Genomic DNA, 27,830 nt, shown 5'->3' with positions numbered 1-27,830 from the left:
TGACAAGTCCACAGGCAATATCATATTCAATGGTGAAAAGCTGAAAGCTTTTCCTTTAAGATTAGGAACTATAGAAGGATGTCAACTCTCACTACTTTTATTCAACATAATATTGGAAGTCCTAGACACAGAAATTAGGCTTAAAAAAAAGAAATAAAAGGAATCCCAATTGAAAAGGAAGAAGAAAAAAATGACACTATTTGCACATGACATGATACTGTATAGAGAAAACAAACTATAGACTCCACCAAAAAAACCTCTTAGAACTAATAAATGAATTCAGTAAAGTTGCAGGATACAAAATCAATATACAGAAATCTGTTGCATTTTTATACACTAATTACAAAATATCAGAAAAGTAACTAGGAAAACAATCCCATTTACAACTGCATCAAAAAGAGTAAAATACCCAGTAATAAATTTAACCAAGGAGGTGAAAGATGTACATTGAAAACTCTAAGACACTGATGAAAGAAATTTAAGATGACACAAACAAATGGAAAGGTATACCATGCTTATGAATTGGAAAAATGAGTATCATTAAAATGACTGTACTACCCAAGGCAATCTGTAGATTCAATGCAATCCCTATCATTTATCACAGAAGTAGAACTAATAATTCTAAAATTGTATGGAACCATGAAAGACCCTGAATAGACAAAAGAATCATGAGAAAAACAAACCAAAAAAAAAGGTCAAAAAAAAAAAAAGGTGAAGGTATCAAACTCCCTGATTTCAAACTGAACTATAAAGTTATAGTAATCAATACAGTATGGTATTGGCATAAAAACAGATGCATAAATCAATGGAATAGAGTAGAGGACCCAGAAATAAACCCACATATATATGAATAAATAATTTATGACAAAGGAGTCAAGAATATACAGTGGGAAAAAGACAGTCTCTTCAATAAATGGTGCTGGGAAAACTGGACAGACACATGCAAAGAAATGAATCTAGATGACTATCTTATTCCACACACAAAAATAACTCAAAATGGATTAAAACTTAAAATAGTCCTGAATCAATAAAACTTTTAGAAGAAAACATAGGCAATAAGCTCCTTGATATCAGTGTTGGCATGGAATTTTTGAATCTGACCCCAAAAGCAAAGGCAACAAAAGCAAAAATAAACAAGTGGGACTACATCAAACAGAAAAGCTTCTGCACAGCAAAGGAAACCATCAGCAAAATGTAGTGGTGACCTACTGAATGGGAGAAAATATTTGCAAATCATATATGATAAGGAGTTAATATCCAAAATATATAAAGAATTCAAAAACTCAATAGCAAAAAAAAATTTGATTAAATAATGGGCAGAGGATCTATGTAGATATTTTTTCCAAAACACATACAGATGGCCCACAGGCACATGAAAAGATGTTCAACACCACTAATCATCAGAGAAATGCAAATCAAAACCGCAATGAAATATCACCTCCCACCTGCTATAATGGCTATCATCAAAAAGACAAGAAATAACAAGTTTCGTAGAGGATGTGGAGAGAAGAGGAACTCTGTACACTATTGGTGGGGAAGTATATTGGTGCAGCCACTATGGAAAATAGTACAAAGGTACTTCGAAGTTTAAGAGCAGAACTACCATATGATCCAGCTATTCTACTTCTGGGTATTTATCCAAAGAAAATGAAACACTAATTCAAAAAGATATATCCACTGCTATGTTCATTGCAGCATTATTTACAATAGCCAAGATACGGATATAACCTAAATTTCCAATGGTGGAGGACCGGATAAAGAAGACATGCTATATATACACAGTGGACTACAACTCAGCCGCAAAAAAGGAAACTTTGGCATTTGCAAGAACATGGAGGGACCTCAAAGGCATTATGCTAAGTGAAGTAAGTCAGAGAAAGACAAATACCATATGATTTTACTTATAGGTGGAATATACAAAACAAAACAAACAAACAAAGAAAATGAAACCAAACTCAGATATAGAGAACAGATTCATGGTTATCAGAGGGAAGGGGGTTGGAGGTTGGGTGAAATGGGTGAAGGGGGACAATTGTATGGTGACAGATGGTACTAGACTTATTGCAGTAATCACTTCACAGTGTATACAAAGATTAAATTACTATGTTGTACACCTGAAACTAATATTTTATGGTACTTCAACTAAAAAAAAAATTATGTGATAACATTTGAAATAATTATATTAGAATGACTTACTTTCTTCTTTCTTGCTAATAATCGCAGGCAGAGTATAAATCTAAAAAACAAAGGAAGTCAGTCAGTTACTTGCAATTAATGACCCAGCACAGAAGATTACCAGGGTGATATTGGTACAGTGATACACAAAGGGAGTGTCTTGATTTCAAGGTCTTACAACTACTGTGTCCACAATGCCATCTCCCCAGCCCGACTTCCAATCTTGCCTCCCACTCCTTTCCATCCCTGGCTGTCCTGCCCTGGGCAAAGTTTTACCTCTTTGCCTCTGATCTAAGCATCTCATTCTATTCTCCAACATGATGCATAATTTCCCTTCTTCAGGAAGTATCTCATGATGGATTTCACCTGATTGTTCCTTCCTTAAATTATCTGCTTAGTGTTTTTTTCTCAGTGTGTACAATCCTAACTTGTACTTGTTGAGCTATCACACTGTCTTCTAAATTTCTTCTAGGTCAGGGCTTGTCCCTCAACTGTTAGTGGTAAAGAACCAAGTTCCTTTGTTTTAAATTTTTAATCTGTCGCTGACTGACATTTTTATAAATTACAATAAAATTTAAAGGCAATACACATAATAAAGAATAGATGCAGAGTCCAAATTTTTTATTATTAAATTTAACAGATGTAAAATGACTTCTCATTGCTATAAAATTTTCCAGATGCTTAATCATAATCTCTGCACTCATCTTATTGTAGCCTGGTAACGGTTTGTAGGATGGACTCAGTCTGGGGACCACACTTTGTGTAGCTCTGTTGTTGCATAGGTACTTTTCAGAAGAATGGTCACAGGTTCTCTGCCATTTAAAAGACAGTTTTCAAGGGACAGGCTGGTGCATCCTATTTGCTCTGTGTGCTCATCCCTCTAATCATTTATTGCAGTGTTCTTCACAAAAGTCATCAATTATTTATTCCCTTTTTTATATAAGTCTCCCTGATAATTTTAAGTAAATTATGTCAACATCAAAATAATTATTATAAAAGTGGGGATCTGGATAGAGGGAAAATGTCAAGCCACAAACAGTTTTAGCAAAGGAGACTTATAAACAATGGTCTAGGACCAGGATTAGTTCTTTCCCTGAAACTTGTTCATCATGCTGATCATAAAGCCTAGCACAGGCCTTGCAGAGTGGGCACTCAAGAATTATTAACTAAATAAAATAATCTAATCAATGTAGCCAAATTAATGATTATAAGTAATTTTTTAAAAGTAATTTTAGGGTTTTAAATTAGTCCTGGAAGTCCCCTGGGGAAATGAATTCAGAAGTTGGTGTTATGTGCCAGTGATGCAACACTAGGAAAACAGTAAGAGTCTCTACTCCTCTGATTTGCTATTTTAATATTCTCAAATACACTATAGACATATAAAATTTTTTTCAGATGTACTTTCCAATTATTAGAACAATAAAATCTAAATTACAGAATATGTCATATTCCTACCGGTTCCTTCCCATCCATGGCTTCAAGCCAGAGTTTCCGATTAGCTTCTGAAAAGGCTTGCAATGTGATGATTCCGTGCCTATTAAAAAATATTTTATATATTCAATTTACTACTTTTATGCCTTTACACATTTATTATTTTTTAAAAATTCTTAGCTAACTTTAAAAGTAAAATTTGAAGAAAAAGCAGGAAAGAGAAAAAAGAAATGAAAAGAGAAGATAGGAAAGAGAAAAAAAAGGAGGAATTTAAAAAATGAAATCAATAAGTGTTTTAGGTATAAGACTATCTGAAGGAGCTTAGGCTCATACTATTTCCCCTGAAATGACCAAAAAGGATGAAAAGCTACATTCACAGAAGTTCAAAAGCACCAAAACATTCCACAGTATGAGAATGATTAAGATTATGACCCAACGTGGTACAACTAGTCACTAAAAATAATTACAATGAGTATATAGCAATATGGAAAGCCTTATACTCTAACTAGTCAATTATTAAGAAGACACTAAAACCAAAGTGTTTACATATACAATGATCACAATATTACAATTAAAATGTATAAAAACAACTCTCTCCCATGCACCCATTCTGAGATAGCTACTTGAGGATGTGCTTCAAGAAAAAAGCAAGCAAAGGGAGGAAGGAAACCAATATAAGAGAGAGAAAAATAGAAAATTCAGAAAAAAGTGAAATTAATCTAATTAATTGTGCAGGCTGTCCATAAGATAAACAGAAAACTAGAGGGTTCTGTGAAAAGGTACATGAAGAAGGAAATTTCATTTAAATATTGCATTGTTAAAAGCCTGGAGTGAGTTAAAACTGTGATAAAGGCATATATCTCTATGTAAACAGGAAAACAGCTCATTAGACTGATAGGAAAAGGGAAAATGTATTATAAAGATCAAGGTAATTTTATCTTGGAGAATTTAAGGCAGTGTAAAACACAAATAATAACAATCATCAATACTTGTTGGCTGTTTATTATGTGCCAAGCACTGTGTTATAAGTATGTCTCCTTAATTATCTCATTTATTCCTCACAACAACCCTTTGATGTGGGTACTGATTATCCTTGTTTTACAGATGAAACAACTAAAGCACAGAGTTTAACAGTGTGCTCCAAGGATATATCTAGAAAGTGTCGAAAAAAAGAAAAGAGAAATCACTAACATGTTGGTATTTATCTACATAGAAAAACCAGAAGTTCCTACCACAAAACTATTAAAACCAAGAGTTCAACAACTGTACTGGATATAGATTGATATATAAAAAAAATTAGTAGCCTTTCTCTATGGCAATCTTAACCATAAAACCAAAAAATTTCTACTGAAGAATTTTATTCAAAATTTAAATAAAAAGAATATACCCAAAAACAAATCTGAAAAAAATATATATGTAAAAGATATGTAAAATCCTTGGGAGAGTTCAACTCACCATTGATTAGTTTATTGAAATTTAATAACTTTAATGGAACTCCAGTCAAAAATCCCAAAGGATGTTTTGGAGAGAAAGGGAAACTTAATAAGCAGATCTATAAAGCATAAGAACACAGGGCCAAAATAGCTAACACTATTTTAAAGAAGCATAAGAACAAGGCCATGCCCTACTAAATAGTTAACAAGCTATCGTACGTAAGCTATAGTATATATCAGTGTATATAGTATGTCAGAGTATATATACAGTGTACACACACACACACACACACACACACAAAGCTAGAGATATTCAGAAAAGCATGGTGGTAATGCAGGGGAAGAAAAATAGATTATGGAATGCAACAGAGATCAAGAAACATACTCCTCCTTATTTTGTTTCTATTCTACTTGCATTGAAACAATAAAGGAACAGAGCTAAATAATTCCACTAGATGATAAGCCTGAATGCACAACCTTTATGTCTCTCCCAATATTCTGTGGCTAAGAATGCCCAGAACAGTGTTGTGTACATGGTAGGCACTGATTTTCACTGGTTAAAGGAAGCTTACGGAATTTGCAGTTGTGTCTTATTATTCCTTGTGAACAAGGCCACTAGATTTCAAAACCATACAAAAAGGCTGACCCAGGAGCCATGAACAATGCTGTCAGGTTTCTTCATTTTGATGGGGACCTCAGTCCACAATATGCACTTTCCCCTAAGGCAGTCATCTTTATTGATTTTCCAGATTCTTCTCTGAGTGATGTTACCCTTTGGTAGCACTCTGTGTCTGATTTATTTTTTTGAAAGCATCATGCAATACTTATTTGTTGAATAAACAAGTGAAAGAATGAAATAAACATATACATTGTCTTTAAAAAAGAGACTGAAAAACAAGCACTTTATGCTGTTTCATATTTACATCTATACATAGAAAGAAACAAATAGATTATTAAAAAATGTAAAGTGAAAAGTTCAAACCTTTCGACCACTTCTATGTCAAAGCAGAATCGTTTATCAATTGAATCTGTCTTTCGTCGGATACAGGATTTTAATTTAAACATTTCTGGTGAGCTAGTAACAAGGCCATTCTGAAACAAGAAGTGGAGCACATTACTGACATGATGACAAGGTGAACTGAAATATATTAAATACACCACCTAAAGTTTCCATATTAAAATGACAACTTAGAGTACAGTTTATGTATAAAGATCATAATCACACCCTGTTTCTATAAATACAAAGACTTCTGCCTAATGTTAACTGCCCAACTGTAATACACCAAACCACTTATTAATAAATTAATCACATATACATGTTTTATTCAAAGAATTCTGTGACATGCCTGTCTAGTAACCTTCAACATATTTACTTATAATGTTAAATTATACTATAATATGTGTGTGTGTGTTTGTATTGGAGCCGTAGAGTATTAAATGATAGCTGGCTCAAAACCTCAAGAGAGCTACCAAAATAATAAAGTTCTAGTAGATACTTGCTATAATGCTATTACTATCATGCATACCACGTGATTCCCCTGCTGGTAACCAACTAATAGTCTGCTGCTAAAACTAAACTAAACCTCTTTTGACAGGATCCAACATAGGCTCAATTCACAATTCTCTTCTATACCTGAAATGCCAGTCAATTTTAAGGGGAATATTTACCTAATGCCTGGTTAATTCTATTGTCTCTGGTTGCAAATCTCTCTTATTAATAGAACTCTGGCTTGATCTATTTATTATTAGCTCACTGACTGTCACATAAACTGACTTTTGGGCAGTATCTTTTCTTATGAAACTTTTAGAGTAGAAACTAGGCATGATTATAGCATTTAATAACTTCTTGTGAGGGTAGCAATCTAAGGTTTCTTTTTCTCTGGTTATGTTCTCCTTTATTTTGTGTCTCTTACTTTGAATTATTAGACGCTAATGAATGCCCAAGCACAATAAGTTTCAGTTGATGTATTTGAGTATGTGTCTAAGTTAGATCAACATTTACCTCTGCCATGATCTACACCACAAATTAGCTGAGTAAGTCACTTACTTTCTATTGTCTTTATTTTTTAATCAGGTAAAATGAGGCTAGCCTAAATAATCTTTAGGATAACTCCCAGCTCTAGGATTCTTAGATGACGGTTCAATTACTTAATTCACAGGTCCAATTGTTTGCCATATTCATATCTTAACTCACAAAAAGAGTGTACCCTACATGCAATAAAGGCGTTGTATTCTGTAGCACTTCTGCATATAAGGTACACTTTGTTCTGTACTGTTCACTACCCATGCGAGACATTCAGTGACTGATTTACTTTAGGGGTAAATAAGCACTGATTGATTTCTTCTGAGAAACTTTGTTGGCCAGCATTTCAGTAAGTAGTACACAGTGCAGAAAAGGAAGTGGCATGCAGGGGCAAACCCGGGCTCCGACAAGAGACCACCTGGAAGAAAGATGCAGACGCCATGAGCCTGGACCAGCCACTGACAGTCTCTATGGGCTGCTGGCCAACCAACAACGCAAACAGCTCTGCTGCCAGGGATAGGAGATGACACCTACCAAGGTGTCTCTACATTTAATATAACTGCTTATAAACATTCCATGGCCAAAATAAAAGAAAAACCCTGGGCACTCTTTTTAAGTCTTCAAGGTCACTAAAGCGAGAGAAAAATTTTTGACTTTTCAATTTTTAACAATTTTGAACACGTTTATTAGAAAAATAAGCACACATGATTTTTGTTTGTTTTGCTTCCATTACTTAAATAACAAGTTCAATTAAAAAACAACAACTCACCATTTTCCCACTGGATTTCATTTCTGAAACACTCATTGTAAATGTTTTACTTCCCTTATCATATGTACAATAATGTTTAATCCATGTAAAACCAAGTGGTCCTAGTGTAAGGAAACAAATATTACAGATTGTTAATAAATGATCTGTATCTAAGTTTGTACAGTTTTCGATGCTATGAAACACAACGGAGTATTTCCATAGACCATGCAAGTTGGGAATGTTTACTGTGAGTGAGAAAGGCTAGTCTGGAGCAAGAGTGGTGTAGGGTAGTATCTGGCAGCCAAACAACTTGGCTTTATTTACAGTACTGACACTCTGTAAACTCAAGAGTTACTTTAGATCTGAACTTCAGTTATCTCATCTGTAAAAGCGGTTCCCGTAGAGGTAGGAAGAATGAGAAATGACAGTCTGAGGTACTATAACAGGTCTCCTTACTTCTATCTTTGTCCTCTATTTTTGAAACTGCCAGAAATACCCTGCTAAAAATTTAGCCAGGTCATTTCACCCCTTTGTTCAAAGCCTTCCAGTCGTTTCCCACATTACCCCAGACAAAAACCAAAGGCCTCACATGATCTGGCTCCTCAGGATTGATCTCACTGCCTTTTGCTTCATATACTCTACTCCAGCTACACTGGCCCCCTTGCTGATCTCGGTACTCAGTGAATGCATTTCTGCCCCAGGGCATTTGCACTTAACTGGACTACTTTTCCTTCAGATAGCTGCATGACAATGTCACTTCTTTCAGGTCTTTTCCTAAATGTCACCTTTATAAAATGGCCTTTTCTGTAGAGATAGCTAACATCACAACACCCTCACCTTGATATTTCTTATCTCTCTTTCTTGTTTTAACTTTATTTCTTCACTTTACACTGATATGACTAACATTTTACTAATTCACCCAATTTATTGTCTGTCTCCATCATTAAGGCTCTATGAGAACAGGAACAAGTAATGTTCTGCTGACTAGTATATTCTTAATCCTTAGAACAGGGCCAGACATACAGTTGCTCCTCAATAAAGATTTGTTAAGTGAATGAAGGAATGAATCACTCATCTTTCTCTAAGACATTACTGACCATAGAGTTATTTCCTCTTAACACTAATCTGAAAAAAGTGGATTCAAATTACTCTTTAAAATGAAAATAATTTCTACCATTTAGATTAAAAGCTGTATATGTAAACTGCTCATTTTCTTTTTCCCCATAAACACAATCTTGCTGTTGTGTGCAACCCTTTCCCACAGTGTGCCACTTAATCATCCAGTAGTCTTTTTTTTTTTTTCCCATTTTTTTTTATTAGTTTCTGCTTTATAACAAAGTGAATCAGTCATACATATACATCTGTTCCCACATCCCCTCCCTCATGCATCTCCCTCCCTCCCACCCTCCCCATCCCTCCCCTCCAGGCAGTCACAAAGCACCGAGCTGATCTCCCTGTGCTCTGCGGCTGCTTCCCACTATCTATCTAGCCTACGTTTGGTAGTGTATATATGTCCATGCCTCTCTTTCGCTTTGTCACAGCTTACCCTTCCCCCTCCCCATATCCTCAAGTCCATTCTCAAGTAGGTCTGTGTCTTTACACATATATATGGAATATAAGAAAAAAAAATGTCATGAAGAACCTAGGGGTAAAACGGGAATAAAGACACATCCAGTAGTCTTAAAAACTGTTTAATGCTGCTTCACCAGGGCACAGGGATGCACCATAAGTTCAATTGTTTCATGACCCAGGTAGAAAACCTTCAGCTTTTCCCCAGGGAAGCCAATTATCCTGCACCCAAATGCCGTAGAGGGCTGAGTGGGTTGAAAATGGAGTCAGTTTCCTATAGCTTCTTCATGTAGGGTCCCATTTGGCTTAACACCTGGATCTCTCTAGCAACAATTATGTACAATGTTATTGCTGGCTTGGTTTTACAACCATATATCCAAAAGCAAGAAATTGAATTGTAAAAATGCACCACTTGAGAAAAGTGTTTCATGAGCCATTTGAATTTTTTTTTCTATAATAATAGTGCCCTTGGTGTCATGTTTAGCTTTAATACTTAAACCACTCCAGATTTTAAAATTATGGGGTGCAGCTATATACTTGATAATCACAAAGGATTACTGCAATTAACTTCAATTCTGTTTTGGGACCATTTCACACTATAATACTTAACAATACTTGTTGATAACTCTGTTATGTGTGGTGTAAAACACTTACAGGCTTAGAGCTGATTAGTGGAAAGTGGCTGGATAGAAATCCTTATAGTGACTTTACTACTTAGGAAGCGATTTATGAAGCAATATTAACTGTAATTTTTAAATAAAGCTGCTGCAACACTCTGATGACATTTTAGACCCAAGGAGTTTTTTCCTGCCTCCATCTTAAGTTCAGAACCTCATGCATTTAATCTTCAAGTGTGCTGCACACACATGCTGCTTTCTTTAAAGTTGCCTGGCACCAGGCCAGGGCAGACGTTCTTAGGCAAGCAATTCTGAAGTCCCTAAAAAAAGGGACTGGGTAAATAGAATTTATTATAGCTCTAAAGTTGCAAAACAAAACATGTTTAATTATCTTACCTAGTGATCATCTGAGGTTGCTGAGATGATGTCTGTGGAATGGGAGGGAATTAACATTCACTGAATACCTACTAAGTGCCAAAATTTTATCTAGGAACTTTTAAAGTCAGACATTATAAAGTACATTTTACATAAAAGAAAATAAAGCTTAAGAGCTGCAGATGGTGCTACTTTCTTCATCAATAGGGCATGTGATTGGAGTTGTTCTTTTCAGAGGAATGGTATTTTTCAGGAGTTGTCTTAAGAATTAAATGAGACAAATATAAATTACACAGAACAGTAAGGGTTCCTAGAAGCACAGTGGTATTATTATGCACCACTACTGATAACAGAGACATTTTACATACACTATCTCTAATTCCTGCAATATTATTATGAGACAGATATAAATATCCCTCTTTTATAAATGAGGAGACTGAGCTCAGAAAGTTGCCTACCCAGAATCACCCAGTTAACAGGTAGCATAAAATTCCAACATAGTTCTGTCTGACTCTGGACCCCATGCTCTTCCTGGTTAAACTGGAGTCTACTAGAACGTAATTTAATGTTTGCCTAGAGGTGGGTAACATACAAACCACATATCCAGATAAAGTGGAATGCTATGTCTAAACAGCAATAATCTGCTACCACCCCATTACATCCATCTCCATTTATCACTCAATTTACAGCTCTGATATTTACTACTGATCACTGGTTGCTAGTTGTGTGAGTTAATCTTGTGCCTTCCATTACAGAATAAACACCCTGAAGCCATATTCTTCATCTCATTTTCTGTTCCCCACAGGATTTATTCAGTGATAGCAAGAGTACAATCAATATGTCTTAGTGAACTGGTCAGATTTCCTTAATATAAATGCTTTCAAAGATTCCAAGTAGAAAGGGGCTTTGAATACTTGTCCCTTATAGAAAAATAATTGCAACAGCATATAAATCCATTCATTTTTTTCTTTTTAAATCCCTAGGCAAGGGGAAGAGGGGTGGATGGTAAGTGGGAATTAAAGGAGGGAGGGATTATATTGGGGCATAAGAACACTTTTGAAGGTGATGAATATATTCATTATGTTGATTGTGGTGATGGCCTCACAGGTGCATACATATGGCAAAACTGATCAAATTGTACTTTTTAAATATGTGAAATTTGAGCATGCCAAGTGTACCTCACTAAAGCTATAAAAATAACACAGGCAGAGATAGAGAAAAATGGAGATGGCAGCTGTCGTGGGAGCAGGAAGACAACATCATAAGAGAGGATGCTAAAAATAGAGGAGCCCAACTGTGAGAGCCTCAAGTGCCATGCATGGCCAGGGCCATCACAGGAGAGGCACAACCAAGCAAGCACTGCAGGGAGCTGCTGGAAGCTCTCTGAGAATGGACTGAGATGGACAAGCCTGGATGTGAAAAGAGAACAGTTAGGAGGTCACTGCAAGACTGTGGACATGGAGAGAAGGTGTGGGTTCAAAGTTAATCGACAAGATAAATGGACAGACTTGGTCCCAGGCTACAGAGAGACATCAGAGTTGAAGATTTACCTGAGTTTTGTGGTCTGAGAGTAGATGTTATCATTTAGAGGGACAGGAACTCTCAGAAAAAAAGGTCAGTGCCACAAAGGGCTTTATGATCAGTTCAGCCTGACCCAGAGGAGAAGTCAGGTATCTTAGAACAAAAGATACCAACATCAGACAGGTGCATAAAACACTGCATTTTGTCCACCCATCCAGCCCTGAAATTATTAAAGGAACCATGCTTTTATTTTAATTTTTAAAAAAATCTTTATTGGAGTATAATTGCTTTACAATGGTGTGTTAGTTTCTGCTTTATAACAAAGTGAATCAGTTATACATATACATACGTCCCCATATTTCTTCCCTCTTGCATCTCCCTCCCTCCCACCCTCCCTACCTCACCCCTCTAGGTGGTCACAAAGCACTGAGCTGATCTCCCCGTGCTATGCGGCTGCTTCCCACTAGCTATCTATTTTACATTTGGTAGTGTATATTGTCCATGCCACTCTCTCACTTTGTCCCAGCTTACCCTTCACCCTCCCCGTATCCTCAAGTCCATTCTCTAGTAGGTCTGTGACTATTCCTGTCTTGCCCCTAGGCTCTCCATGACCTTTTTTTTTTTTTTTTTTTTTTTTTTTTAAGATTCCATAAACATGTGTTAGCATACGGTATTTGTTTTTCTCTTTCTGACTTACTTCATTCTGTATGACAGACTCTAGGTCCATCCACCTCACTACAAATAACTCAATTTTGTTTATTTTTATGGCTGAGTAATATTCCATTGTATATATGTGCGATATCTTCTTTATCCATTCATCTGTTGATGGACACTTAGGTTGCTTCCATGCCCTGGCTATTGTAAATAGAGCTGCAATGAACATTTTGGTACATGACTCTTTTTGAATTATGGTTTTCTCAGGGTATATGCCCAGTAGTGGGATTCTGGGTCATATGGTAGGAACTATGCTTTTCATTTGATCCAAATGTCCAACAGCTGTGGAGTGGGTAAGCAAACCACGGCACCATCCAATGGATAAACTACCAAGTAGCAACTGAGCAGGGCATGTTTGAAGGTTATGTACACAAGAATTTTGCTAGGTAATCCAAAGTTTTTTTGTTTAGAACAAGATATTGTATACTCGCAAAGCTTTCAGCAACTATGTTAACAATGTGGGGGGGGACCTCAAGAAATAAAGTATTATTGAGTTAAAATGAATAAAAACTCTTCAGGCAAGAGGATGGCACCTCCTCTACCAGATGTTTGAACAGGCCTCACTATCCACAAATTCTTCCACTCAGCAAAATGTGAGCTCCCCTCCAGGTACCCTCACAGTGAGGCTCTCAAATATGGAATAATTATTCAGTATTCAAACATTTGCTTAGAGTCCTGAGTCAAATCTATATACTGTATATATGACAAAAGAATCGGTCTTTTTCAAGAAATTTTGGTAAAACCTATTTATGATATTCTAATTAGAGAATAGATAGGCAGGTAATCAGATTTACCATTTTAACATCTGAAAGCAGCAGACTGGTCAAAGGTAGATAATTACGAGAGAGAGAAGGTCCTGGAACCGGACCTCCTGAGCCAGCAGCCCTCTACCACCTATGTAGTAATAAATGTTTGCCAAGATAACTGGATCAAACTGTTATTTGCTTGCATATTGTTAAGGAACAAATGAGCATCACCTAGGCATGTAAAATATAAAATATGTTGGCATTTTAGTGATTATTTTGCATCATGTCCAAAAAATTTTCACAGTCAATCCAACATCTACAGCTTCTGCATCTCAAACCCTTTAACTATAATGTCTTCTAACCAAAACAACTACATTGATCTATTGTCTACGGATAGGGAGACTTGGAGCAGTGCTACTGCATGTGGTCTTTGAGTCCCATATGTGAGAAAAAGTACAGAAAGTGAGAATAAGCATTTCAAAAGTTGCAGAGCAATTTGAGGGTACTGCAAAATCCAAGCAGGTGATTTTGTGTTTTACGAGGACACTGGTCCATGATGCACTAGAAATAAAAAACAACTGTTCCTTTAGCACAAACAGTAAGAGTGCTTTAGGGCATTCTGGTTTGAAATAGAGAGTTAATTTAGTCACACTCGTTCCACTTTATGACAAGAAAGGACCCTAGTTATACAAGTTTGAAGGGCTTTTTATTAATTTTTGTGAGAAAAACTTTCTTAGTGTGAGGCAATTATAGTAGTGTTCTATTGGGTCTGATGCTTATTTCCTAACTTCAGGAAGCAAAGAGTGCCAGTTTGACATTACATAATTGCCAGTTTTACTCCTGAAAACTGTCAGAGCACAGAATTAAATGAAATAATGCTGCTGAAGGGGAAAACTGTTACCAAAGTCACCAAGATGATTCATCTGATAAAGGCTTTGATTTTTAATTCTCCATGAAATTTTAAATTGAGATTAGATATCATAATTAAATTCTAAACCTGAACTCGTGTTACTATATCATCATGAAAAGTGTAAGTTCCAAGTTCAATAACATACCAACTTAGAGAATCTGTGGAAGAACTTCCACACCTAGGTGGCAGTGGTTGGCAGAGCAGACTAAGCAGGATAAAGCTGTCAGGAATTTCAGTCTTCCTACTTGATGGAAAAGAAACTAACCAACTCACATCTCACAGAAACAGAATGTTAATCATAAGAGACATTAACTTCTGTCTTTGCAACTCACGTTTCTCCTGGACATAAAGGTAGCCTTCCATCGTCCACTGGCTGGGTGGTCTGTAATCTTGACTGGCAGATTTCATCCTTTGCATCAACCGCTCTACCTCTTGTCGCGTACTTTCAAAATTATTCCTTGTCTTAAGTAAACAGAAACAACGATTTCCTTCATTGTTTTCTACCAGTTTTGAGGAACCTCCAGCCTAAAGTTTCAAAACTGCAAATGGTGCAAAGGATAACCTCGATTCTTTCAGGACTGTTCACCATATTCACAACCCTCTCCGTTGAATCCTATGCTCTAATTTTGAATTACTTTAGTGAAATTTTGCTGAATGACCTTCTGCATGTTTCTCTTTGAATCTCCGTGTGTGTGTGTGTGTGTGTGTGTGTGTGTGTGTGTGTGTTTCGTCCAATTTCCCACTTAACATTACCTAGGGGACAACTTATAGTTTTACAAATACACAATACTAATCAAATAGAGTTCTATATGCCATAATACCTAAGGTAAAAAGGAAGATACACAGGGACTTAATTTCTTTTGGGGATTAAAATAAATCTACATACTTTTTTTTTTTTTTTTTTTCCTTTTTGCGTTATGTGGGCCTCTCACTGTTGTGGCCTCTCCCGTTGCGGAGCACAGGCTCCGGATGCGCAGGCCCAGCGGCCATGGCTCACGGGCCCAGCCGCTCCGTGGCATATGGGATCCTCCCAGACCGGGGCACGAACCCGTATCCCCTGCATCGGCAGGCGGACTCTCAACCACTGCGCCACCAGGGAGGCCCAAATCTACATACTTTTGATATATGTGGCACTTAACCAAGAAAGAAGTTCATCACTTTTATTCCAAACACTTTTTTGAAGACATATCACTTAGCTTGTTTTTCAGAAATCCTAATATAGTTATCAAGAAGTCAGTGCATAAACTAACTCATAAAAATGAATAGGTTTCCATGTTCTAACTTCTTCTATTGTAAGAAATAGCTTATTTACATCATAGCAAGTTTACTTAAGGGAAGACATAGAAAGCATAAGGCTTTTCTCTATGAAAATCAATTTTGTATTCAGGCCACATTATCTCAACAATATTCATTTGGAAACATAAAAATCATCACCACCCAGCTCTAAGATTTTGTTATGGCCCCTACTAAAAGACCTGAATCTCAAAGTAAGTTAAGAAAGTTTTCTTAATTGCCACTTTTGCCACTTTTCCCTTTTAAACATAAGGATCAGAATTTTTTCTAATACTTTACCTGTCTCCTGTTCTCAAATCCCAGGAATCTTACTGTAATTGCATTTAATATGGAAATAAATAATGAAATACTTTGGATTTTATAATTTTCCCTTTTAATATTTACTGAAAAAGTCCAAATGCATTCCATATTGAAAAACAATGGAATGAATTTAACGTGAAATCGATTCTGCTAGAAAATCTAGGTTAAATAAAAAGCTAAACTCGAAACACAGGTGGAATAAATCCAATCACATATTTCTCATGGGACACTCCAATTCCTTATTTCTATTTGCTGAACATCTTCATAATGGCAAGAATCAGGTAAGGAGTGAAAGGCAGGCTTTTTATAGAAAATTAAGTGAAACCTTCACAAATTATTTTAGCTATATATTATTTTAGACAGGGTTTCAGAAATAACTTTTCATTTATACAAAATCCTCAACAATTAAGATTTTGTTGTCATATTTGATAATGCAGAAATGGATTGGCTAACTTTTTTTTAAAGTGTAACTGGTGTTCAGCGTACGTAAGTCAGAATTTGTCTAACTATGCAATCAGATATTAAAAGGATTGGATAACTTTACAAAATAAACCCTGACAGAAATAGATAGGATGTTTGTAAATAATTCTCCCTGTAGCTTTAAAGCAGCTACTATGAATGCTTCAAAACCACATTTAAGTTTATTTTTACAAAACACTAAGCATCAGCTATATAATAGTACAACTTCAGGGAGGAAAGGGACAGAGTGTGAAAGTCCACCTGTTCATTTCACAAATATAGAAATTCTGCCCTCTCAGGAAATACAACTTGCCTAGGGTCACCCAGTAAAATAATGAAAACACTAGATAAAGGCAAAAGCTTCCAATATTTCTGCACCTCAGATATTTTTATTTTTATGAAATTTTCCAGTACATATTTTTGTAACTCTAAAGAGTTAATAAGATTTACTCTTTCCTGGCATACTTTCAACCAGCAATTATAAAAAAAATTAATAAACTTATTAAGTGGTTTTTCTAAACGAGTGAGCTTTTTTGTACTTGGATAAGTTTTTAAAAGATTCCAAGGTTCAATTTGGTCATAACTCAGTTGCCCTGGGATCATCTTATTCACTAAGGAGAGGCAGTGAGAACAGGTATAGTCTTACGTTCTGCAAGTTGAACTGCAGCTGTTGTTTATATGGTGCAAATTCCTGGGCGAGTTCATATCCCTCGTGGTAAAAAGTAAATAAACCCTGAAGGAATGACAAAAGCTGCAAAAATAAAGAGATACAAAAGAAACCATGAAAACGTGTTGTTTTAAAAATGATGATCAAATATAATAAATTAGAGAAATTATATTTCATTCTAATCTCTCAAGCTAACAAATTTTGAATCTCCTTAGCTAAGTAGGCACTAGAATTATGGATGTGAAACAGAAGACATGGAAGTTAAATTTTCTTTTTGGTAGATGTGATTTAATATTTAAGTCTTGTCATGGACAGGTGTCAAGTCAAGTTAAGTACTCTAATCTTCCAATGCACTGAGGAAATATCCAGGAGAGAACATTAATGGGGATAAAGACCAAAGGAACATAGAAGAGATTCTAACCAAAATAGGGAGGTCAAATATATGCAGATGTGAGGAAGACTAAACCAGTAAATTAGAGATAAAAGTACCCAATGAAAGGAATAAGGATGGCCAGATGAAATTAAGAAAAATATCACAAGGTGGCAGTACTGGTTTGGGTATTAAACAGACAACACTTAAGCAAGCAGCAGGAAGAACTCAAAACAGAGGGAAGAGTTGAGCAAAAACATGGATGGAGCTAGATACAGATCTTTCACGTAAGAGCTAGAGTAAAATCTCCTTTAGAAAAGCACAATTTCTATGATCCTAGCCTTCTAATCCCAAATTCATGTGCGCTTACTTATGATGTTCTTATTTGTAAAGCAAGAGCAGCTCTCCATAGAGTTACAGGACACAGCTGTTTATATGAAATGTTATAACTGAAAAATAATTTACTTAAATTCTTTCATTTAATTCACTGGGATTTTATTCCACAGACATGTCCACCAATTCAATCTCATCCACAACTTCTTCCTACAATAAAGTTAGAAAATACTTTTGAGAAGTGGCTAATGTTTTTCTAATTCAAATAGCATAATATGTCTGTAAACTATTATTTTAAATTAAGGAAGAAACACAATTTGAAACCATTTTCATATGTGAATAACGTCCTGTCATTTCCTCTGTCTGGGGAAGAAGGAGGATTCAGCTAAGCATCAACTGGTATGGATGTGTGTTATGATTTCCAACAGTTAAATACTGATTCTACAATGACCTAATGCTCTTCTTCCTATAACAAGTCAACTTCTTACAAAATTATGTTCGTTTTGGAAAGCATACACTTTCAAATTGGTTTTAAGTTGTTATATATATATATATATATATATATATATATATATATATTTTTTTTTTTTTTTTTTTTTTTTTTTTTTTTTTTTTGCGGTATGTGGGCCTCTCACTGTTGTGGCCTCTCCCGTTGTGGAGCACAGGCTCCGGACACGCAGGCTCAGCGGCCATGGCTCACGGACCCAGCCGCTCCGCGGCATGTGGGATCCTCCCGGACCGGGGCACAAACCTGCGTCCCCTGCATCGGCAGGCAGACTCTCAACCACTGCGCCACCAGGGAAGCCCTTAAGTTGTTATATTTTAAAGAATTTCCTTCACTTGTTCAACAGTTCCTGATAATATGTCAAAATGTATTGTTTGCAAATTTTAGAACTATTTTACACTGTCAATTTTACATCAATAATTATTATCAAAACTAAAGTTCAATAGCTTATCCTTTACTAAAAGGATGCTATATTTGTTAAATTACCCAATAATTTAAGATATATAGTTTGCACATACTGTGGCCCAATTAAAAAGAACTGTATCTTAAAATAGGATTAAAATTACCTTTAATTAACACGCTTGGATATGTAGATTTAGAGATTTTCAGAGACAAAATAAGAAAATACTTTTGAAGTATTTAGGCCTTCTAAATATCTGAATAATAGTTTATGAAGTTGTTGGAAGGAGTATTGTTTAATTTTTTAATGTCTATAATTAGCCCACAATTAAACTGTCTTATTAGGAACTGGATGCCATAAAAGAAAGATACTATTCTAATATCATGCTAAGTACAAAGAATCTAACTTATAAAGAAGATACTTTAATAATATCTGCAATAAATATTCCTATGAAACACCCAATTCCCTGAGATCCATCTCCTATTGGCAACTTCTGGTAAAATTCAGATTCACTTAGTAGCAAACAAACATGTTTTAATCTCACAATGCATGCTGAGCACCCACTAGGAGCAGTACAATTCTTTGGGAGGTACAGAAAAATTATATACAAAGAACCACCTATCTTTTACTTTTGTTCCACATCTACTTTGGAAGTAGCATCTGGGAAAGTTTAATAAAGACAGCATGTATGAAGTAACAGCCTCTAGATGGTAGCAAAGTTAAATGTTTCTTAGGTTTGAATATATACTCATTCATTTTTCATCCTCAGTAAATTCCATGATGTTAAATTAAGGAAACTTAATAGGACAGCCTGACAATCTTTAAGAATTGCATCTCCCACGTGTCATTTTCTCTGTTCAATGTGCCTGAGTCGGTGGAGTGGTGGGAAAAAGACTACTGTCTCAGCTTACCTTAAAGTAAGCCTAACTTTTAAATAACAATAATCACTACAAACTACTAGATAGACAGATTAGGTTTTAATATTAAGAAAGGCACTTTTATCACCAGGACAAACTCATATAGCATTTCATTATTCCCAAGGGCTTTAGAATCAAATGACTCCTCCACTCCAAAAACCTGACCAAATGTAAAAACTGATACTGCCTTTATAGATAATCATTTAGCAAAACCCATTACAAGTCAGTAAGGGAACAGCTATTCATAATTTCCCAGCCCATTAATCACCAGGTTTCAAGCCTTAAGGGCTCACAGTTACCAGTGATACTGTGAATAGCAAAGTGAAAAAAGGTGTCAGGGTTTAGCATGGGAGTGAGGGGCAGACCTCCGAAGCAATTTGGAGTAATTCCAGTAATTCCAGATGACTGCTGTCTAAACTGAGCAGCACTGGGATAATCAACACAGTGTGATATTGGAACAAGGACAGACATATAAATCAGTGGAGGAGAACTGAGAGTCTAGAAGTAAACCCATACATCTACGGTCAACTTATTTTCCACAAGGGTGCCAAGACCATACAGTGGATAAAGAATAGTCTTTTCAACAAAGAATTCTTGGACCACTGGATAGCCACATGCAAAAGAATAGAGTTGGACACCTATGTCACACCACAGACAAAAACGAATTAAAACTGGGTGAACCGAATGGTATGTGTATTATTATACAACCCAATAAGGCTGTTTTTTTTTAAAAAAAAAAAAACAAAACAAACACTTATACACAGAGCACAGAGCACTAAAAGAGATCAAAATCTTATACAGATGTTTACATTTGGCCACTGAAATCTCTAAGAAGACTGGAAAAGTAGGGCAAAGGCAAGGCATCAATTTTCGTCCTGTACAGGTGTCTGGCCTGCAAGTTACTGCTGTAGTCTTTGCTATTCTTTCCTTGGAGGAAACAGAAACATGTTAGAGGACAGCTTCAGAATGACTACAGAGTGCTTTAAGTCTAATGCATGGGCGCTCAGAGGAGTTTATTGAATGGAAATGAAAAAGTATCAAAATCTAACCCAATAAATGAGAAAACTGAAGAAAAAAAAGAGAGTCAAGGATGGAAAGTGGTCAGTCAACTGTGGCTTAGGGAGACAACTTTTAAAAGAGGGTGATGAAAGAAGGATGGGAGAACAAATGAATGAATGAATAGATATGTACATAGGTTCAATTAATTTAAAAAGCCAAAATTTTTTGAAGTCATGGCTATATACTGCCTCAGCAGTAAAGTCTCACTGGAGTTCCTGAAGGTAAGAATTTCTAAGATCTCAAGGGGATGGAATTCAGATGAAGTAGCAGTAGGGAGAGGTAAAATTCTGTGGTAAAGGAACAAAAACAAGGAAGAACAGTCAGCTTATCTTTTCAACTAAATGGGAATGAAGAAGGTAATGTGGCCATTGATGTGATTAAGCCCAGCAGAAGCTACGTTTAGAACAGGCTTTTACATGATGGCTTTTTTTTTTTTTTTTTGGTTAGTTTCTTTTTAAAAATTTTTTTAATTTTTAATTTTTAAATTTATTAAAAAAAATTTTATTGGAGTATAGTTCATTTACAATGTTGTGCTCGTTTCAGGTATAGAGCAAAGTGAATCAGTTTTACACATACATATATCCACTTTTTTAGATTCTTTCCCATATATGAAGTACAAGGGGATGAGTTAGCCAAACACATAGAATGCTTTTTTCTTACTTTTCCAAAATTCTATTCACTATCTAACTGCTATTATAAATTTCAGATGTTCAATGACAGTATCTAGAACTAAATCCAAAAACCAACATAGTTTTTATTTAAAAATATACGAGCTGAGGAGAGCTTTATTGTTTCATTTTTATAGAACGATTGCACTTAGGTTTTTCAGGATACAAATGTAACCTTTAGTCCTACAGTGTTTTTCTTTTTTTAAATGACATTATCTTATAGACTCACTTTAATTTACTCTAAATTAAATTTTCTACATTAAGGCTAATCAATCATATTGAAAAAAGAACACAAAAGGTTTGACTTTCAAGACCTGAAAGTCTATATACTATCTGATAGTCTTTTTTAACTTAGCAAGTAGCTGGTGTTCAGTCTCAAAATTATTCAAACTTTTTTAGAGAACCCACAAAGCATTTTATAGTACACTTCATGATATAATAAGTTAAAAAACTAAAGCATGTTAACTAAATTACCTGAAATTTTCTTCAGAAAATGATTTAAAATTAAATTCAGCAGAATAAGGGAAGAGGATCAAAAGTGTGCTTTAGTTTATATTTAATAGTTTATTTTCATTTATCATATGAATTTTAAACATAATTCAAAAAGACTAGAATGAAGTCTAAAAAATACTCTAAAATGAAAATGTTATTACGGAATTTAGATGTATACTTCGAAGCAGGTTAAAATTAAAAATTAAAAAAACATGTAAAGCTTTATCTGGCTTTGAAGCCACACTAATAAATGATTCATCAATACTGTTTTCATATCTAGTAATAACAGTCCATGTGAGAGCTCACACTAGCTGATACCTTGCTGATGTTAATAATGAACCAGGCAATTACTCTATGCATTACCTGTGTCGGTTGAGACTCATCACAATCCTGGGAGCTACATACAAATTTTATCCCTGATTGACAGATAAAAACCTGAGGCACACAGAATTTGAAAAGTGTGCCAAATTCACAGTTATTAAGACTGAAGCCAAATTCCATCTTATTGTCACTCAGCCGTTATACTTTTCTGTCTCTACATGGAAGGTGGCCAGTCACCTGTGGCCTGGGGAGACAACTTAAAACAGGATGATGAAAGAAGGATGGAAGAACAGGTGAATGAATGGACAGGTATGTGCCCTGACTCAAGTACCTTTACCAAAGTAAAGGTCAATCTCTTACTTTCTTTTTCTAATTTTAAGGAATCAAAATAGCTTTATAATCCAATTTTCTAGGGTCATCCATTTTATTTGGTCAGAGCAAGTACTAAGAAGAACTAATTTTTGTAATCAAGTAGCCATTAAGGCAGTATAGGTGGTACAAAACTGTAACTTCAGACTTGCATTCTCGATTCCTGGTTCTCCCCCTCTTTAGGTTTGTGACCTCAGGCAACTAATAATCTTTCTGTGACTTAACTTCCTCATCTAGAAGGATAACAACTACCAATAATAAAGCCGTGGTGGGGTTCATGTGGGAGAACACAGAAAACATGGGACACATAGTAGTTGCTCACAAAACATTAGTCCCAACTAAGTACGCTCAAAGGCTATAATCAAAACATACACCAACTGCAACTGAATGAACCATAAAGAAGTTGTCATAAAAAGATTCTTTTGGTTTTCTGAACCATAAACTTTCATGTCCCAAAACAGACTTCTGAGACACTGGGGTTAAACTCTCTTAGGTAGGTTGTTCATGTTCAGCTACTTCTCAAGCTTTTTCAATCCCTCAAAATTCTCAGAAGCTCTGGGCAACTCTGAGAAGTAGGAGGATCTTACGGTCAAGAGTCAGGAGATGATGTTTCTCTCTTGCTGATCTCTTTTCCCCCATTGCAGACCTGAACTCAAATATCTTTTTGGCAAATCTGAAAGGTTACAGCTAGGACTGCTGGACAGAAATATAATGTGAACCACAAATGCAAACCAATGTGAAATTTTTAACTTTCTGGCAGTCACAAGAAATTTAAACCAAGTGAAATTTAATATTTTGATACAATGTATTCAAAAGATTATCATTTCAACATGTAATCAATATAGAAGAGGTTTTAATGATATTTCAAATGCTTTTTAAAAAATTTTTTGTACTAAAGCCTTTTCAATCTAGTATCTATTTCACACTTGGAGCACATCTTAATCTACACTAGTCTCATTTCAAGGGTTTGATAGACATACACAAGTAGTTGCTACCATACTGGGTAGTACGTGTCTAAAATCATGAGTTAGCTACCATCACTTTCTAAATAAAATATCATAGATAAACAGAGGGGAAAAAAGGCCATTAAAATCATATAGCTAATGGAGAACTGAGTTTAAAAAGCTGGCTTTCTGTATACTTCAAAAATAATTTATAAAAAATATATAAATGCCCCCTCTTTTTTCCTGTATTAGACCTAGATTCTCCTTAGACTAATGACACTGTAGGAACATCTATTCCTAATATTATCTGAATATTCTGTAGAAGTTTTATCGTAAGTACAAATTGACCCTTAAACAATTTGGGAATTAAGGACGCCTACACACACACACACACACACACACACACACACACACACACACATAACCTTTGCAACTCTGTATATAATTTTACAGTCCTGCCTTGGTACGTTCTGCATCTTCAGACTCAACCAACCAGCATATTGTGTAGTACTGCGGTATTTACTGAAAAACATCCAAATATAAGTGGGATCCACAAAGTTAAACTCATGTTGTTCAAAGATCAACTGTTGTAGGATCTTGACATTAATTGAAACAATGTAAAATTATCTCAAATGATCATCACAAAGTAAGAATATTATTTAATGGGAATCACCAGGACTATATATTTTCTACTTGATATCATACAATCTGTATGAGATTAGTTGCATCCCTAAAGTATTTTGCTTTACTCTGATGCATAAATCTCAGCTAAACTAGCATAGACTGCTTCATTTCTGCAGTATAAAATTTTATGCAACAGGAATTGGATTTCTGCAGAAAAAACCCTGCAAAGATATTAAAGTATCCTCATGTTCTTTTATGTTTATAGCTCCTCCAGGCTTTGTTTTTGAAATTTTGAAAGCTTTTTTCCTGCAAATTGATTTGTAAATGCATAACCTAAAGAGCAACATGCCCATGTTCTATTGCTCCTGTTTCTATTCTTCTCAACATTGGGGTGGAAATTAAGTAAAGCCCCGTGGATGAGACTTTGCGGCTGGAAATGAGAAGGAGACTAAACTGACAGTACTATTTAGTTTGGCCAGACATTCTAATAGGAAAAATCCAGCAGCCAGGAAAATATTTTGGAAGAAGGACAAATTTAACATTGACCTTGATTGTGGTGTCAACAGAAAGGCATGCATTACAGAAGACTTATCGAACCATCCCAGTTCGGGATGCAGTAGAGGGAGAGAAGAAAACACATTTCAATTGAAGGACAATTTCCATTTCTCTTCCTATATTATCACAGGAATTCATAAATTCTTATCATTACTTCTGTGACCTATGAGCAAACAATTTTACAACCTTTTCTTTATATACCTGATGTCATCTTACAGAATGGTCTAGTTCACTGTTCCTAGACAAGATGGGCTATAAAAGAGGCTCAGATGGGGAAATAGGCTACCTGCATACCTCTCCAGAGAGAGAGAGAGGTACTACAGATGTAAAAGGATTATTACAGGTGCAAGGAAGAACCGCAGAGAAGATGAGCACAGTATCTGAGGGGAATGGGAACAGGTAATGAAGGAGTATGAAGGAAAACCATCAGAATTAATGGGGGCATTCTAACAAAGAGCTAAAATTCAGAAATTCCAAGAGGCAGGCCATAAGGAGGAAGTTTGCCAGCAAGGAGAGAGGCTTCAAAAACCATGACAGACTTCAGAGACAGAACTTATTACTCCATGAGAAGAGGAGTAGGAATTTTAAGCATTAGTCATCTTCGTTGACTAGGGCTTATTAGGCTGACCAGTTGCCCATGAACCCCAGATGAGTTTTGGAGAGCTCCCCCCAAAAATTTAATCAGATCCTCAAAGCATCTGCTAAATAAGAGGTTATCAATTCACCCTAAGGACTTAGCTCTTTGGCAAACAGAACTTGGAGTCAGGGCTGTCATCCCAAATAGAGGGTTAAAGTTAAATCCCTGAGCCTGTGGTGTGGCCTCTGGTTCCTTAAATCCTTCTAGCTGAAGGGCTCGCCTTAGAAACTTGTCAAGTGTCCAGTAGAAAGTCAGGTGGCTACAGCTGAGGGAGAGGAGTGAAGCAGAGGTGCTGGGAGCCAGGCAGGGGCTCATGACTCTTCCCAGACTCTGCTCTGTCTGTTTCTCATCATCTTTAGGGAATCACTGATGGGTTTTCATCAGGAAATAAAATTTTCAAATATATTTTGAAATGGATCTTCCCTTCTCCATGCCACCTCCACTAAAATAGGAATAGGGTATTTTATTTCCCATTATAAATAGATTTTTTATAAACTGACCTAGGAAGAAAAGTATGGCTTAAATTATATATTTGATTTCTTACATATTTTATGATTGCTACTCCATCATCACATGGGAACTGAGCACTATCTTGGCTATAGAACTCACCCGTATTCATCATAGATGATACCTCATGAAGATGCCTACTCAGGCAATATTGTAACATATTAGGGTATTACTTGGGAAAAAATGCTAAGAAAATGAAGCAAGCTTATAAAGACCAGTCACCTGTTCCTTTTCTATAATGCAGTTTACATTAGGGAATCCATTACTTTTTAAACTGACTTAGGAAAATAAATGACTTCAGTGGAAAGTCAGGCAGGTCCCAGCCTTGCAAGGAAGCAGGGTGGAACAAAGGAAGAAATACAGCCTTACCTCTTCTCCCTTCAACTAAAGGTTTGGTAAATGGGTCACTTTGGTGGTGAGGTATATTCCCTTAGGTATATGTAGTATACACATCTTAATTTTTAATTTTAGGTTTTTTAAATCAATAGGCTATTCTTAGAGCAGTTTTAGGTTTATAGAAAAATTGAGCAGAAATTATAGAATTCATAATATGTATAAAATAGATAACTAATAAGAGCCTGCTGTATAAAAAATAAATAAATAAAATAAAATTTAAAAATTCAAAAAAAAAGAAATTATGGAGTTCACATACACACCCTTGGCGCCTACCCAAACAGAGTTCCCATTATTAACATCTTGCGTCAGTGTGGTACATTGGTTACAAGTGATAACCCAATATTGACATATTATTATTAAAGTTCATAGTTTACATTACAGTTCACTCTTGGTATTGTACATGTTATGAGTTTTGACAAATGTATAATGAATAACATGTATCCACCATTACAGTGTCCTATAGATTAGTTTCATTGCCCTAAAGTGCTCTGTGCTAAACCTACTCACCCTCCCCCACTCCTCTCTCCTTTTATTTTTAAAAAACATAATTTTCAACAGAAAAAATGCAAATTTTGTTTCAGAGATGAACTGTACCTACTATTTTATAAGGAAAATATATCTTACCGGTTCGACAAATTCAAACTTCTTTTTTTCTTGAACCTCTTGAATTTTAAAGACATATTCTAGTGATGCCTCATAGAAGTTTTGATGCTCTCGGTCAATCTGTGTATCTGCCTAAAAAGCACAAAAAAGGCAAATCATGATGCAGGGAGTGATTACTGAAGGTTCTCTGTTAGAGAGGAACTCAAATCCTGTTTTACTCTAAAATAATTTTTAAAAAATTAAGTCCTTCAAAAAGTTTGAATATAGCAATTATTATGTCTTGGGAATACAGAGGCTAGGAAAACATAGTCATTGCCCTCAAGAGCTTATAGTGTTTCGAATGGGAAGAAAAATGCACATACACACACACACACAGAGCAAGCACATAACATTCATTAAAAAATTATTATAAAAGGGGCATGTAAAAATATATGAAAATCTATGGGAATCACAAGAAAGAGACAAATTCTGGGAGAAAATGATGGTGTTCTGAGTTGAATCTTAAGATAAATAACTGGCCGTGAAGAGTCAAAGGTAAAAACGAGGTCACTCCCATGAAAAAGTAAAAAGGCATGAAAGAGTCTGACAGAGTTTGCTTTCAGAGTAAGTAAGTGGAAGGAAGGAGGGAGAAGCAAGGCTGGAATCACACTATAAAAGATCATGAAAACTGCATAATGTTTGGATTTAATTGAGGAAGAATCATCTGAGATTATTTTTGTGTATGGTGTTAGGGAGTGTTCTAATTTCATTCTTTTACATGTAACTGTCCAGTTTTCCCAGCACCACTTATTGAAGAGGCTGTCTTTTCTCCACTGTATATTCTTGCCTCCTTTATCAAAAATAAGGTGACCATATGTGCATGGCTTTATCTCTGGGCTTTCTATCCTGTTCCATTGATCTATATTTCTGTTTTTGTGCCAGTCCCACACTGTCTTGATGACTGTAGCTTTGTAGTACAGTCTGAAGTTCGGGAGCCTGATTCCTCCAGCTCCATTTTCCTTTCTCAAGATTGCTTTGGCTATTTGGGGTCTTTTGTGTTTCCATGCAAATTGTGAAATTTTCTGTTCTAGTTCTGTGAAAAATGCCATTGGTAGTTTGATAGGGATTTCATTGAATCTGTAGATAGCTTTGAGTAGTATACACCACCAA

General features: G+C 35.6%; 1 protein-coding gene across 1 annotated transcript in view; it reads right to left on the bottom strand.

Moving 5' to 3' along the window:
* The window catches only part of ARHGAP42 (Rho GTPase activating protein 42), a 290,695-nt gene that overhangs the window by 48,389 nt on the left and 214,476 nt on the right, over positions 1 to 27,830 (bottom strand). The window contains exons 6-12 of the mRNA XM_060103053.1: positions 26,703 to 26,813; positions 16,961 to 17,065; positions 14,595 to 14,724; positions 7,832 to 7,932; positions 6,022 to 6,131; positions 3,631 to 3,709; positions 2,197 to 2,236 (exon numbers count right to left, since the gene is read on the bottom strand). Coding sequence (XP_059959036.1) covers positions 2,197 to 2,236; positions 3,631 to 3,709; positions 6,022 to 6,131; positions 7,832 to 7,932; positions 14,595 to 14,724; positions 16,961 to 17,065; positions 26,703 to 26,813 — 676 coding nt within the window. The remainder of the gene's footprint in view (positions 1 to 2,196; positions 2,237 to 3,630; positions 3,710 to 6,021; positions 6,132 to 7,831; positions 7,933 to 14,594; positions 14,725 to 16,960; positions 17,066 to 26,702; positions 26,814 to 27,830) is intronic.

Source organism: Mesoplodon densirostris, chromosome 7 (assembly GCF_025265405.1).
Source record: "Mesoplodon densirostris isolate mMesDen1 chromosome 7, mMesDen1 primary haplotype, whole genome shotgun sequence".
NCBI lineage: Eukaryota > Metazoa > Chordata > Mammalia > Artiodactyla > Ziphiidae > Mesoplodon > Mesoplodon densirostris.
Note: the sequence above shows the minus strand (reverse complement) of the source record. Positions and strands in the feature narration are given on the sequence as shown.